At 41.3% G+C, this 13,821-nt stretch overlaps 2 protein-coding genes across 2 annotated transcripts; both read left to right on the top strand.

The window, feature by feature from the left end:
- Positions 1–5,996: 5,996 nt before the first annotated feature.
- On the top strand, positions 5,997–10,619 carry LOC136542449 (protein THYLAKOID FORMATION1, chloroplastic-like). Its single transcript, XM_066534878.1, has 5 exons — positions 5,997–6,284; positions 7,691–7,961; positions 8,497–8,713; positions 9,766–9,881; positions 10,194–10,619. The coding sequence occupies exons 1-5, from the start codon at positions 6,128–6,130 to the stop codon at positions 10,285–10,287; spliced, it is 855 nt and encodes a 284-aa protein (XP_066390975.1). The 5' UTR covers positions 5,997–6,127; the 3' UTR covers positions 10,288–10,619.
- Positions 10,620–11,892: 1,273 nt separating this feature from the next.
- On the top strand, positions 11,893–13,382 carry LOC136542448 (chlorophyll a-b binding protein CP29.1, chloroplastic-like). Its single transcript, XM_066534877.1, has 2 exons — positions 11,893–12,460; positions 12,764–13,382. The coding sequence occupies exons 1-2, from the start codon at positions 11,960–11,962 to the stop codon at positions 13,127–13,129; spliced, it is 867 nt and encodes a 288-aa protein (XP_066390974.1). The 5' UTR covers positions 11,893–11,959; the 3' UTR covers positions 13,130–13,382.
- Positions 13,383–13,821: the final 439 nt, after the last annotated feature.

Genomic DNA, 13,821 nt, shown 5'->3' with positions numbered 1-13,821 from the left:
TCTATACAATTCTTCAGGAATACACATGCCACGGACGTTGGAGAGGCGGTAAGAAGCACCTAGTCAAGGTTGGGCCCAAGGCGAGCCTATAGGGGGGCAGGCGACCCCAGGAGTCGGTCGATCACTGGAGACACCATCCTATAGGTGTACTATGTAAGTGAAGTGATAAATCGCTGCTGTCATTGTACTCCTCGTCCTTGTAACTAAAAAGTCTATTTTCATTGTCTGAAAAGCCTAGATTCATTCGCTGTTACTGAAAAGCCTAGATGCTATAGGTGTACTATGTAAGTGAAGTGATAAATCGCTGCTGTCATCATACTACTCGTCCTTGTAACTGAAAAGTCTATTTTTATTATCTGGAAAGCCTAGATTTGTTCATTGTTACTGAAAAGCCTAGATTCATCTGCAAAGTATCTATACGATACGATTGGACTATACATGTTCTAATGAGTTTACATTTAATCTGTGTACTACATTTATGCTTTTTTAGTAGTGTAGTATAATTAATGATTCACGGAAAAATCGCAAAAGTTCCTCTTGTTTCAGGAGCATCTACGGTTACAAACAAGGACATCATTATATAAATCCAGACATTTAATCGTCCAAAGAGCACAATACAACCACATCGAACATCACAATCAACAAAACATGTATTGCATAGTCTAAATAGTCTACAATGTCCATACAATTCTAAATAGTTATAGAAAAGTAACTACATACTTTCCAAATCTCCACACATGCAAAATAAGCAAAGTCCATGCAGCCAAAATAGTTGTGTCATCGAATCTAAGTTGGTAGCATAGTCTTAACCTACAAGTCATCATTACTGTCTCCTAGTCTTACCCTTACCCTTGTGGCCAAGAGCGCTGGTGCCTAGAGTGTACTTGCAAGGCGGACGACGTCTTCTCGTTCCTACAACCTGCGTAGGCTCAGTCGAAGGAGCATCCTAGAGCTGAGACTTGGCAAGTTCATCATAACCACGCTGTTCGCCCTCCTTGTCATCTTCCTCATCTCCGTGGCCTTGGAAAGTGTCCATAGCTTCTTCGTCCCTATGCTGCCGCCTCCGCCCGCATCTCTGAGGCATAGCGCTCAGCCGCTGGCCCTGCTAGGCGCGACGCGTAGCCACCTCCAAGCCACGGTGCTCGGCTACCCTCTCCTAGTCATGCGGCCACTGCCTCCCTACCGTGTTGCGCAGCCGCCGCCAGCGGTGGCCCGTCGCTTACCAGAGACACCGGTGTCGCTGCCTCCGGTGAACTCCACATGCAGACGAGCCTCCATTCTCTCAAGCAGCAATGATATGTTACGTTTAGAGCGTATGTTGTAACCATATGTTTTAAGTATTTCAGATGTTTCATAGGTATATTACAAGTGTTTCATATGGATGTTGCAAAAGCATATCAGGATGTTGCATATGTTGCAATGGCTATACACGTATATTGCAACGTCTGTTTCAAATGTTTCATCTGTTTTTTCAGACGTATGTTGCAAGTGTGTTTAATTGGATGTTGCATATGTTTCACACATATGTTACAATTGTTTTATCTAGATGTTGCATATGTTTTGCAATGGCTTTTAAAGTGTTTTTGCATGTGTTTCATATGCTATTTCAAGTGTTTCATATGTCTTTAGACGTATGTTACAAATATGTCATCTGGATGTTTCAAAAGTAGATCGGGTATTGCACATGTTGCAATGGTGCCGATGGCTGACGAACAGCGACCTACCGTAGGGCTTCAGCTCCTACCTCGCATGGCGCACCTCGCCCTCTACTCTCATCTCCCTCCCCTCCCTTCCATTCCCTCCATCTCGCCGCGCAGTTCGACGAGCTCGACCTAGACGCGGAGTTCGGCGGAGTTGGAGCGGGATGGGACGCAGGGCTAGGGCGTGGTGCGATGTGGGCGGCGGTGCTGCGTCTAGGACGTGGGGTGCTGTGGGGGATGGATGCGGGCGGGGCTCGTTTCCAAAGAACAGCGTGGGGCACGAGATGTGTGTCCGGACGCACCATCTGTCCGGACGTCTGAGCGCTAGCCCTTCCCTAAAATAAAAGGGGAGGTGAGCACAACAATAGAGGAGTGTGGTGCGAGTGTAGCTATACTAATGACACATTTGATAGCAGGGCAAGTGCTTAGCCTGCCTCACTCAACCAGAAATTGGAGGTAAGCATGTGTTTGGTTCACAAAGCGAGCTCTTCTAGTTTTTTGTGCTTTTAAAGGTTTTTTCTCAATGGAGTAAGTGAGCAATTTGGCTCACCTCCACTGAATGAGACGAGACAAGAAACCTGGCGAGACTTTCAAACTGCACCTTAAGCTATCACATGACTAATATCATAATCAACTCTTTTGTATAAGTTGTTAATGAATCATTGTTATTGTTTTCTTAGATGGTGCTTTGTTGTTTTGCCATTGTTACTAAAATTTTCTTAGCAATAAGCAACTCATTTTAACTTCATTGTTAGATAACTAAAGTTCCAACGTTAATTATACACGTGTGCGTTGCGATTGATTTTATCTATTAGGCTTTGTTTGGATGCACATGTATCTACCTCAATCCATATGTGTGTTGGAGTGGAACTTAGTTTAATTTCCACTCCAATCCACTTCAACACATCTGGGTTGAGGTAAATACATGGACATCTAAACAAGCCCTTAGGGTTGTTTAATTTGTGACCATATACATGTGTTTTTTACACGATAGATATAACAATAACAAGTCACGGGGCAATGGACAATGATGGATGAAAATTGTAAATTAGGTGACGAGCCAACAATAGATAAGGTACAATGAAGCAGGAGGTGGACAGAACAATAGAGTAACGTGGTGGACGGTAACAATTAAGCTAACTCATGATATTGGTCACGAGTTAGCTTAATTGTTCACTAGTTATTATTATTACTTTATATCATAACATTATCATATAGATTATTAATGAATTATTATTATTACTTTCTTAGGTGACAAGCTAAAATGAATGAGGTACAAATGATAAAGCAAAATTGTCGTTATCGATTTCTTTGTGGTGAGTAATAATTAAAAAATATATAAAAAAATGTATCATAACACTATTGTATAGGTTAATAATGAATTGTCAATTGCCATTATTGCTTTCTTAGGTGACAAACCAAAAATAGATGAGGTACATATGATGAATTAGGAGGAAGCTATTTATGAACTATCGTTATTGCTTTCTTCGGTGGTGAGCTATTATTACAAAGATAGAGTATATATATAACTGCTTTTGTTATGTTACAATAAAATTGTTACTTTATGCTTTCATTACTCTTTATTAACATCTTATATTATATTCTACACATACACTAAAACAAGAGTCACTTGTTGGAAGGGCAACACCTCTATATGTAAATGTTAATGTAAAAAACAATTTTAGTTATTACATAAACATGTCTACAAGAAAGAAACGCATCACATTGAAGGAAAAAGCGCGAGTGGGAAGGAAAAGGTGACGTCTTTAGAAGAGACAACACAACACATGCTAGTGCAAAAATTAATTTATTGTTTAGAGCGGTCGTCAACAAAATAGCTCCGATATTGTGCCGTCGTAAACTTAACAATCACCAAATGGCACGTATAGAATATACATATACAACCAGGCACGTATCTAGGATTTTGTGGCCCTCGAGCGAAATACAATATGAGGTCCCTAGCTCCCTATATCCTAGCAAATAAAATAAAAAATATATATTTGAATACCGATATATGACAGCATGCAATTTTCAATAATAAGATTCACAATAAGTATTTAACCCTATCAATCATTTACCAAATCATTAGGCAAGAGTGCATGTCGTAGGAACAAAAAAGTAAAATTAACAAGCAACGAGAAGGAGTCACTGCCTGACCGACGGCAGTCGGGAACCTGCCAATTCTAGGTGAATTGAACTGTTGTGTGGAAGGCGAGAAGTTCCGATGGACTCGGAAGCGAGAACTCACGATGGACTAAGAAGTCGGAACATCGTGATAAAGTCACGTATGTGATCAACTGATTGCTGGACACTTAACGATTATTCATATGGATTGCGGCGAGAAAACAAAAAGGCCAAAAGTAACCAGCAACATAGTTTAATTAGATTTAGTGATTAATTGTTGATTAGAGGCCCTTAATTTTTGGGGGCCCGGTGATACTGCTCTAGTTGCACCGCCCACTGTATGGGCCTGTATACAAGTATACAACCTATAACTATAGATAGTGTAGTGGAGAATGAATACCTTCAACATTTGACCTTTATAAGGCTACACTCTTTTGTCTATTTAATTTTATATACTAACAGATAATTTGTTACATTTGAAGTTTGTTTTTGCTACTATTACCATGTTTACCGAATGCCTTTTTTCATCTTTATACTATTCCACTTCTCCATGCGGATGAGAATCTGACACTTAAAAGTGTATATCGACACTGGCGGAGCCAGAACGTTACACCAGGGTATTCCATATGAACAAAATTGTGCAATACAAATATGCAACAACGTACATAGGATCATAAGTCCATAGCAAGGAGGATTTGGTGTGGACGTGGAATTTATTTGCTTTTCTAGCTTCCTTCCATAATACAAGGCAAATATACTAACGCATAACATATGGCAACGTATCAGGTGCAAACCAATCAACCTGTGTAAATTTGGAAACTACCAATCAGGACCACCAGATGCTGATCCAATGGATGGGCTGAGAGGTGAGATTTTTTTTGCGCTTAAGCCCCCCACCCACCGGCCCTTTTTTTTAGCTTAAGCCCCCTCACCCCATCCATTGGATTAGCATCTAGTGGTCTTGATGGATAGTTTCCAAGTTTGCACGGGTTAGTTGGTTTGCACCTGATATGTTGCCATAATATATATATCGGAGCTAAAAGTTATACAAGTGGATAACTCTTTGTGGTATGTTTAGCCTGTCTCTTTTTCCCTTTTGTTCCCTTTTCCTTCCACATCCCCAAAGTTTTGTATAACTACTTAATTTGTTACACCACATGATCGAAATAAAGACCACTCTTCCCATTATGTCACTTAAGATTTTTTTCTCGGATGCGTATCATTGTATTTAAGAAGAAGAGTTTAATCATACAGACAACATGCTTCTATCGAGCGTTGAAGGAGGTCGACCTAAAACAGTCGTAGCTAGACCATCCTAACAAAAACACTTTGGGTTGTTTTGGTTCATAAAACTCAAAGATACTTGGACTAACGGTGTAACAAAACTAAAGTGGAAATGTTGCACACTATGCCAAATGTTCATATTTATATATACTATGTGTAAATAGGAAATCATTTTATGTAGACATTTCAAATCAAGTTTGGAGAGAGATACAAGTCAAGGAAACATATTCGCAATTTCTGCTCACATCTGTGCTATGTACGAAAAAGGTACCGTTTTCAGTAAATATTTTAGACATTGCTCCCTCCATTCCAAGCTATGTATCAAAAAAAACAAAAACAACTTATAATTTAAAATAGAGGGAGTACATTAGAGATATGCAAAGAGGTTTAGCATATTTGCAACACGGATTTATAGCTAGAAAACATATATTCACACGTTTCTTTGTTGCTCCATGATTCATAGCCATTAGCTACAAAAGATACATTTCCATGTCCTTGTTGCTCCATGATTCATGTCTTAAATCCCCATTCATAATTATCCTGATTCATGGCCATTTTAAAGAAACACATTAAAATAGACATAATCAACTTGCACAAACAAGCAAACTATTCAGGAAAACATACCAATCACATGTTTTTGTTGCGTACACACCTTTAAGAAAGTAACATACACCAAACATTTCAATGGACATTTAGCTGGTAAAGTCTAATTGCAAAACCGCAAGCAAATCCAACCTCCTGTGCCCATAAAAATTACAAAGAAAGACCTAAGAAAAATGTCAAAACAAAATTAAATCTCCAATCAAAGAATTGCATGCCACGTGACAACGTGATATTGGCCGAGAAACCTGCGTAGGCCTACTGGATAAGAAAGATCCCATCCCTCCGCTACCCAGACGAACAATAGCCTTTCCTCGCACTCGCCCCTCTGCATTTACCACTTTGCCCTCGTCGGCGGCGCCGACCACCCGCCGCCGCGTCCGGCGAAACACCCGGCTGTAGGTCCAAAGTAGTACCTCATGGCGGCCATATCGTCGCTTCCCTTCGCGGTGCTGTGGGGAGCCGCCGAGTGGAGGCCGTCGTCGACGGCGGCGGCCATCTCCGGCGCCGTCGTGCTCAGCGCGAGGTCTCGCCGGAGCTCGCGCTCGGTGGTGCGCTGTGTCGCCACGGCGGGTGGTGAGCTATCTCTATGTATCCTATCGAGCGTGTACCTTCAGCACTATCTCAAACTAGTGAATCGGAATCACTATGCCAAACCCGTGCGGTGCACCGCAAAAGACCTCCTTCTCATCCTAAATTCGCCCCAATGTGCGATTCCGGCCTCGCCAGCTGTGATGCCTTGTGCTGCCGAATCACGCCACCTCGGAATCTTCCGTCGTAGTCTTTGCAGTGAACTGGCGTGGCTCTTGTTGGCAAGATACTCTAGCTTGTTTGAATGATTGTTCTGAATTCTGATAGTTTTGTTCCAGCGGACCTTTCTTTACCGTGAGCAATCAAATCGAAATATCTTTTCCTATCAATTCGGTTGGTGATGGGTTTGTTCGCTGCATGGTATCCTGCCAATCCAATTCATGCATCCGTTGCTTGATTCAGCTCTTCACTCCTTGCCTGTGCTAGACCGGGTATAATGAGCTTTGGAGGTGAGCTCTTGAAAGGCTGAAATGTGTTTTGTCGACTAGACTTGGTAAAAATCTTAGTCCACTTTACCTGCTACTGCTCAGAAAATGCAGTTATGCAGTTCACTGAACTTTGATGTGTTGAATTCCACATAAAGAAGACTGATGCATGTCACTCAAAGAAGCCTAATTGTGTAGAATACAATTATGAGCTGTTAATTTATAGGCGTTTGTCATCCTGTGTAGGTGATCTATGAAATAACAATTGGAGATGCGCTAGTATCCATACAAGTTTTTGGTGACATCTGATTTGGAATCATTAGGCCCTTTCTTGAATCGGTTTCTGGGATCACCATCTTCGCATATAGGCTCTGTTTGGGAGCTAGCCACACTTCACCTTAGGTAAATTTGACCAAATTGGCAAGTGTTTGGTTGACGACTAAGCTTAGGTAAGATTCTTCTGGGCTCCACATGTCACAGAGTAAAAAGTGTGCAAGATTCCCTTAGGCATGACAAAGTGTGGCTTCCAATTTGCTAGCCACACTTTTTGATGGAACATAATTTGTTTTGATGCTTAGGAGGCGAACTGGTGTACAAGAACAGGTTGGTGCCATTAGAAGTTTTGGCGCAGATGAAAAAAAACACTGCCAAATACTTCTTTCTGCAAAACTTCAATATTTTATGCATAATCATCTCTTCCAGAAGTTCTCATGTTGCTTTTGGCTTCTCTCTTTGTTCTAATATAATACTTCTTGATGTCTACCCTCAAACAAATTGTAAACCATCTGTCAAGTATTTGCTATCGGGTCATGGTACATCCAAATATTGTCCAGTATGTTTTGATTAGAAACAGCCGGATGCGGGGATTCGTTGTATAACATCCTGTTTACATAACTAGCATAGTACAGATACAGAAAGTTATTGGTCATCGGTGCACCTTTCTAATACGTTCATAATCTTGTACAGATGTCCCACCTACTGTGGCAGAAACAAAGCTGAACTTCCTTAAGTCATACAAACGCCCAATCCCAAGCATTTACAGTACAGTCTTACAAGAACTTTTGGTGCAGCAACACCTGATGAGATACAAAAGAACCTATCAGTATGATCCTGTGTTTGGTCTTGGCTTCGTCACTGTCTATGATCAGCTCATGGAAGGGTACCCCAGCAATGAGGACAGGGATTCCATCTTCAGGGCATATATAACAGCATTAAATGAAGATCCTGATCAATACAGGTGCTTTTCGTAGCTCATGTATCTGGCTTTTGAGTCACTTTATCATATACAATTTAATCTCCAGTTATTTCCAAATTCTCAACACTGTAAATAATGTAGCAGACTAGCGGTTGCAAACTGTGGTATTTCTTGCAATGTTCTAAAATATGTTTTTTTGAATCCTAAGGTTTACAAACACTGCAATTTGGAAGCAGGCCCTTATTTGTTGAAGGTGGCGTTGTAATTCTAAGTGGTCAATGTTTCTGCATGAAACATATTTTACACCTCAATTTTTACCCGAACCTAGATGTTTCTTATTAAAGAAAAAAATTAGTACTAACTTACTTGCTTTACCTCCTTTATATTTCTGACGCTAGTTAATGCTACATTTTTTTGGGTCACTACACTAGATGCTATGCTTTCTTGGCATTAATTAAAGGTTATGTATTTTGGGTCACTAGTTGGCAACTTGGCATTATAAAGTTTCTTTCATCAGAAAGTAACACTTCTATTTTAAATCTATCCTGTTTAAATGTTCTTTGTGTCCACTGTACAGAGCTGATGCACTAAAGATGGAAGAGTGGGCACGTTCCCAGAATAGTAGTTCCTTAGTTGATTTTTCTTCCAGAGATGGAGAAATCGAGGCCATTCTGAAAGATATATCAGAAAGGGCCAAGGGTAAGGGAAACTTCAACTACAGCCGATTTTTTGCAGTTGGCTTGTTCCGTTTGCTTGAGCTTGCAAATGCAACGGAGCCAACAGTACTAGACAAGGTTGTTCCTGCCATTGTTAATTTGTTTTTGCATTTCTTGTCATGTGGTCAAGTTTTTTGTTTTTGCATTTCCTGTTAGTTGTTGTGTGTGTTCTCAATTATGCTTCCTATTTCACCTATAGTTTTATTTCCTAAAACATTTATAGAAAGGATCTGTTTTTGCCTTTTGTTTTTGCTTAAAGAACACAATTTAGCCTACATCAGATCAGTGGCTGAAACCGAATTTAATATTCAGTGTTCACAACTGTTTTAGGATCTATGAGTGTTTCTTGCCAGAAAGCATAGAACAACTTATAATTTGAATTAATTTGTGACATCTTGTTGTCGTTGCATAGCTTTCACTTGTACAGTGGCCTGTTCAGTATTGTTCTCCCATGATTGAGATTGCAAATATATTGACCATTTATACCTTGTGATTGCCAGTTTGATATTGAACTGAGTTTTATGATGTTTCTAACGAAGTAGAAAATGACAATCAGGGTTCAAATAAATCTGCTTGGTAGCTTTCTCTAAGGACCTATTTAGATATTTGTGTAGGCAGACTCATGGAAGTTAGGTTTCCTTCTTGAACTCTCATTTGACCTAGACATGGGCTAGTGTGCCCTTCTGCCCAGTACAGTATGGTAGCCTTGTAAGTCGTTGTAGTTACTTTTTTTGCTCATAATGTTGCTGGCTGGCACTTGGGAATATGGTAGATTGCCATTCAATTATAACTTGTCATTTTGAACATATGCTTCTCTTATTTTATCTTTCTTTGCATAACCAGAGGAAAGAGCAGCTTTACTAGCTAAATGAATTAATATTTAGGTTGTCTAACTCTTCCTGCACTATTCAATTGAGAACTTCGAAGATTGGTGTAATACCAAAAAAACTGTGCACAACATTTCAGCACATTTGGATAAAGCCATTTTTTGCTAAGTATAACAAATATTTCGGCAAAACATTTGAGCAGTCCAGGTAGTCCTTGGTGTTAACATCAGAATTAAATGCTCTTTAACTGTTATACAACGCTAACATTGGCAACCGATACTGACTTTATTTCTTGATTGATAGCTTTGCACTGCGCTAAACGTCAGTAAAAGAAGTGTGGATAGGGACCTTGATGTTTACCGTAACATACTCTCAAAGTTGGTTCAAGCCAAGGAACTTCTCAAGGAATACGTGGATAGGTAATGTCATATCCCAGGAGCACGTTATTTTTTGTCACCTTTACTGCCATTTAAGTTTAAATGTGTTCATCATATGATTCTCTGCTACGCAATTTGAGAGGTTTCTATTTGAATTAAATGCTTCAAATACATGATTTCATCAGTAAATGTTACCCTTTTGGCCACTTAAATCACTCCTCTTTGTAGTAAGGACTGTCAATTGCTTGGTTTCCATGGTCCACCCCTTTGTATTGTCCATCTTTCCTATAAGTATACTGTTTTCGACTGTCATTCCAGTGAGGTAAAACTTGTCCAACATAACTATATTGGCAGGGAAAAGAAGAAGAGAGAAGAAAGATCAGAAACCCCGAAGCCAAACGAAGCTGTCACAAAATTTGATGGAAACCTTTATTCCATGAGGCATTAGATCAGCCCTTTGCAGAGGAGAGTTTCCCAGGATAACAGAATTAACAGTAACATCTGGACCTGTTGAGAAACTATACCCCTTTCATCACAGACATCTTTGGCTGCTCGTCGTGTGGTGTAGCATTCTGCCGTACAAAAGGATCCAGATTATTCTTACTGTTGGACAGATATTTGTATTTTCTCATGTGTCTTCAAATCAAATGTATTCATTTTCTCTGTCAGTCCGAAAGTATATGAAGAAGTATGTGAGGGCCAATGTTACTCATAAGCAGAGAAATATAGTTTTCTCTTTTGTATTTTAATGGAGATAATTTGAGAGGGTGTGTTCACTTATATATTGTGGCAACCATGAAATCAGTTGATGGGTTCTTTATCTGAATTTGTATGTGCCGGGCTCAGTACTGGAAAATATCTGAGGTGGAAAAGTCCAAGGAATTAGACCATTTTGTGCTGGGTTCACGCGTTAGGAAGACAGGAACTGTAACTTTTCTTCACTTTGCTAGCCTGAATATGAATAGAATAACACGCAGCTTAAACTACGATTTTTTAAAAGTAATTAAACTAAGAATTTAACATAATTTAGCATCAATTCAGCTCATATTGAATAATTGAAACAATGCATGCGCAAAACTTAGTGGAGCACATTTTGCTCATTTTCCTTTAAGACCACAACAGTGAAGCAACATCAGTAAATGTTTCTTTTATATATATATGAAAATTATTTCCTACTCCTAGGGAGTAGTTACTCCCATGTGTATATCTTTAGATTTAGAGTATATATGGCATGACAAAGTGTATGTAGATGGAGTATATCATCATACTATATCATTTAGAGTACTATGTATGACAAGTATGTAAGTATACTTAGAGTATATGGTTATACTTATTTTATATGTTACTATCATAGTATTATATAATATATTAAAAAATATATGCTCTTTTGATTTTTTTTTCACATAGTAAAGATCTGGAGTATCTTAATATTAGTATGTCAACATACTCAGACTGTAAATGAGTATGTACATATACGTAACGTGATTTATTGATTATGAGAGTAACTACTCCCGGGAGAGAGAGAGAGAGAGAGAGTGTGTGTGTGTGTGTATATATATATATATATATATATATATATATATATATATATATATATATATATATATATAAAGGTTCCTTAGGTTGCGTCTAACGCTCTAACATGAGAATTCAACATCCTTAAAGGTTCCTTTGGTTGCCTCTAACGGTCTAACCTGAGACTTTCAGTTATACTGAGAGATATGATGGTTACCGTCAGCGACAGAAAGAGCTTCGCACACATTTTGGGTCAAAACCACATGATCTCCAAGATTATTTTGAGCGATATTTTCCAGCCACAGGCACTCCAAAGACCACAAATCAGAGGCACTCCAAATGCCCCCCCTCCCAATCGTAGCCCTCCACGTGTCCCGTGGCCCTCCACCAGCAGCCCATCCATTGGACCATACAGATAAGACCCGGATAAGGCAGAGCCCATCGTGGCCGTCAAATAGATCACTTCCCTCTGACGGCCGTCCGATCTGCCACCCAGAGATAACACCGGAATTTCCTATAAGGACTTTTCTATTTGTAGCCCGTGACGAGCCCCGCACCACACACCACCACCAACCTCAGCGCACCAAAGGTGAGGAGGAGTAGCCATGGCTTCGTCAGTGGCCGCCGCGGCGAGCACGTTCCTGGGCACCCGCCTGGCGGACCCGGCGCCGCAGAACGGGCGCATCGTGGCCCGGTTCGGGTTCGGAAAGGCGAAAAAGCCTGCTGCCCCGAAGAAGGTGTCGAAGACCTCCTCTGACCGGCCGCTGTGGTTCCCCGGCGCCGTGGCGCCCGACTACCTCGACGGCTCGCTGGTCGGCGACTACGGATTCGACCCATTCGGGCTCGGGAAGCCCGTGGAGTACCTGCAGTTCGAGATAGACTCGCTGGACCAGAACCTGGCCAAGAATGAGCCCGGCGCCATCATCGGCACCCGGTTCGAGTCCTCCGACGTCAAGTCCACCCCGTTTCAGCCCTACAGCGAGGTGTTCGGCCTCCAGCGGTTCCGCGAGTGCGAGCTCATCCACGGCCGCTGGGCCATGCTCGCCACCCTCGGCGCCCTCTCCGTCGAGTGGCTCACCGGCGTCACCTGGCAGGACGCCGGCAAGGTACGTCAATAGCTAGTAGTGCTTACATAGTTTCATGCATGTATCCATGGAGTTCGTTCGGCATAAAGATTCATATTGAACTTCAATCGGAACTTCTCTTAGACCCAACGATGCGTTGATCTAGTTTCCATCGGAGCCACAAGGGACTGTTTAAACCGATTCGTTTCTGTCTATAAGCTCCCAGTGCATCATAGGAACTAGAAAAATAAGGTTCTTTATCTTTTGTATACTTATAATAATTGTTATTATCTGCGCTTCAACGATCTAACCAACCTGTGAATTAATGTGACGGCCGGCGTGCAGGTGGAGCTGGTGGACGGGTCCTCCTACCTGGGCCAGCCGCTGCCGTTCTCCATCTCGACGCTCATCTGGATCGAGGTGCTCGTGATCGGCTACATCGAGTTCCAGCGCAACGCTGAGCTCGACCCGGAGAAGAGGCTGTACCCCGGCGGCTCCTACTTCGACCCCCTCGGCCTGGCGGCCGACCCGGAGAAGAAGGAGCGGCTGCAGCTGGCGGAGATCAAGCACGCGCGCCTCGCCATGGTCGCCTTCCTCGGCTTCGCCGTGCAGGCCGCCGCCACCGGCAAGGGGCCGCTCAACAACTGGGCCACCCATCTGAGCGACCCGCTCCACACCACCATCTTCGACACGTTCGGAGCATCCTCTTAAGCCCGCCATTAATTGCTCCGCCCTGTCCATCGATCGAAACGTGTTCTTGAATTAACTATGATCTCTATGAGCTTGGAGATGGATCCCGTCGTGCGTGGTTTCATTTTGTGATGAGTGAGAGAGAGGGTACGTATGGGACAAAGATCGATCCTTTGTTAATGGAAATCTCGTTAATTAGGAGAGCTGCAGCTGGGACTTGGTGATTTGTAATATATGAACCAGTGATGAATTAATGCATTCACTTGTACACATCTATCTTGAGGTGACCGAGGATATATAAGATGCACACCATGGTTAGTTTTGTTAGATCATACGTATGTATGTGTCCTAATTAAATGGATGCACGTAGTGGCGATGGAAGTTTTGAGTCAATCTTTTATATATATATATATATATATATATATATATATATATATATATATATAACTACTGGCTGACTATAAAATAACTTATTCTGTAACCACTTTGAGTTACGATAATTACTATGCTAATTGATGAGATTATAGTAACTCCTTACTAAGTTGTTTACTATAACGTTATGGTAAATATTCCCATGTGTTATAGTAACCCAACTGTCGATAGAATATCGTCGGTAGTCCTCCAAAGGGTATCACACGAAGATAGATTGATCGGCAGAGGAGCGTGGGATCAAGAATAAAAAGGCAACAGAGACACGAGTTAGACAGGTTCAG

Source organism: Miscanthus floridulus, chromosome 3 (assembly GCF_019320115.1).
Source record: "Miscanthus floridulus cultivar M001 chromosome 3, ASM1932011v1, whole genome shotgun sequence".
Classification (NCBI taxonomy): Eukaryota; Viridiplantae; Streptophyta; class Magnoliopsida; order Poales; family Poaceae; genus Miscanthus; species Miscanthus floridulus.
This window is presented reverse-complemented; position numbering and strand designations above follow the sequence as displayed.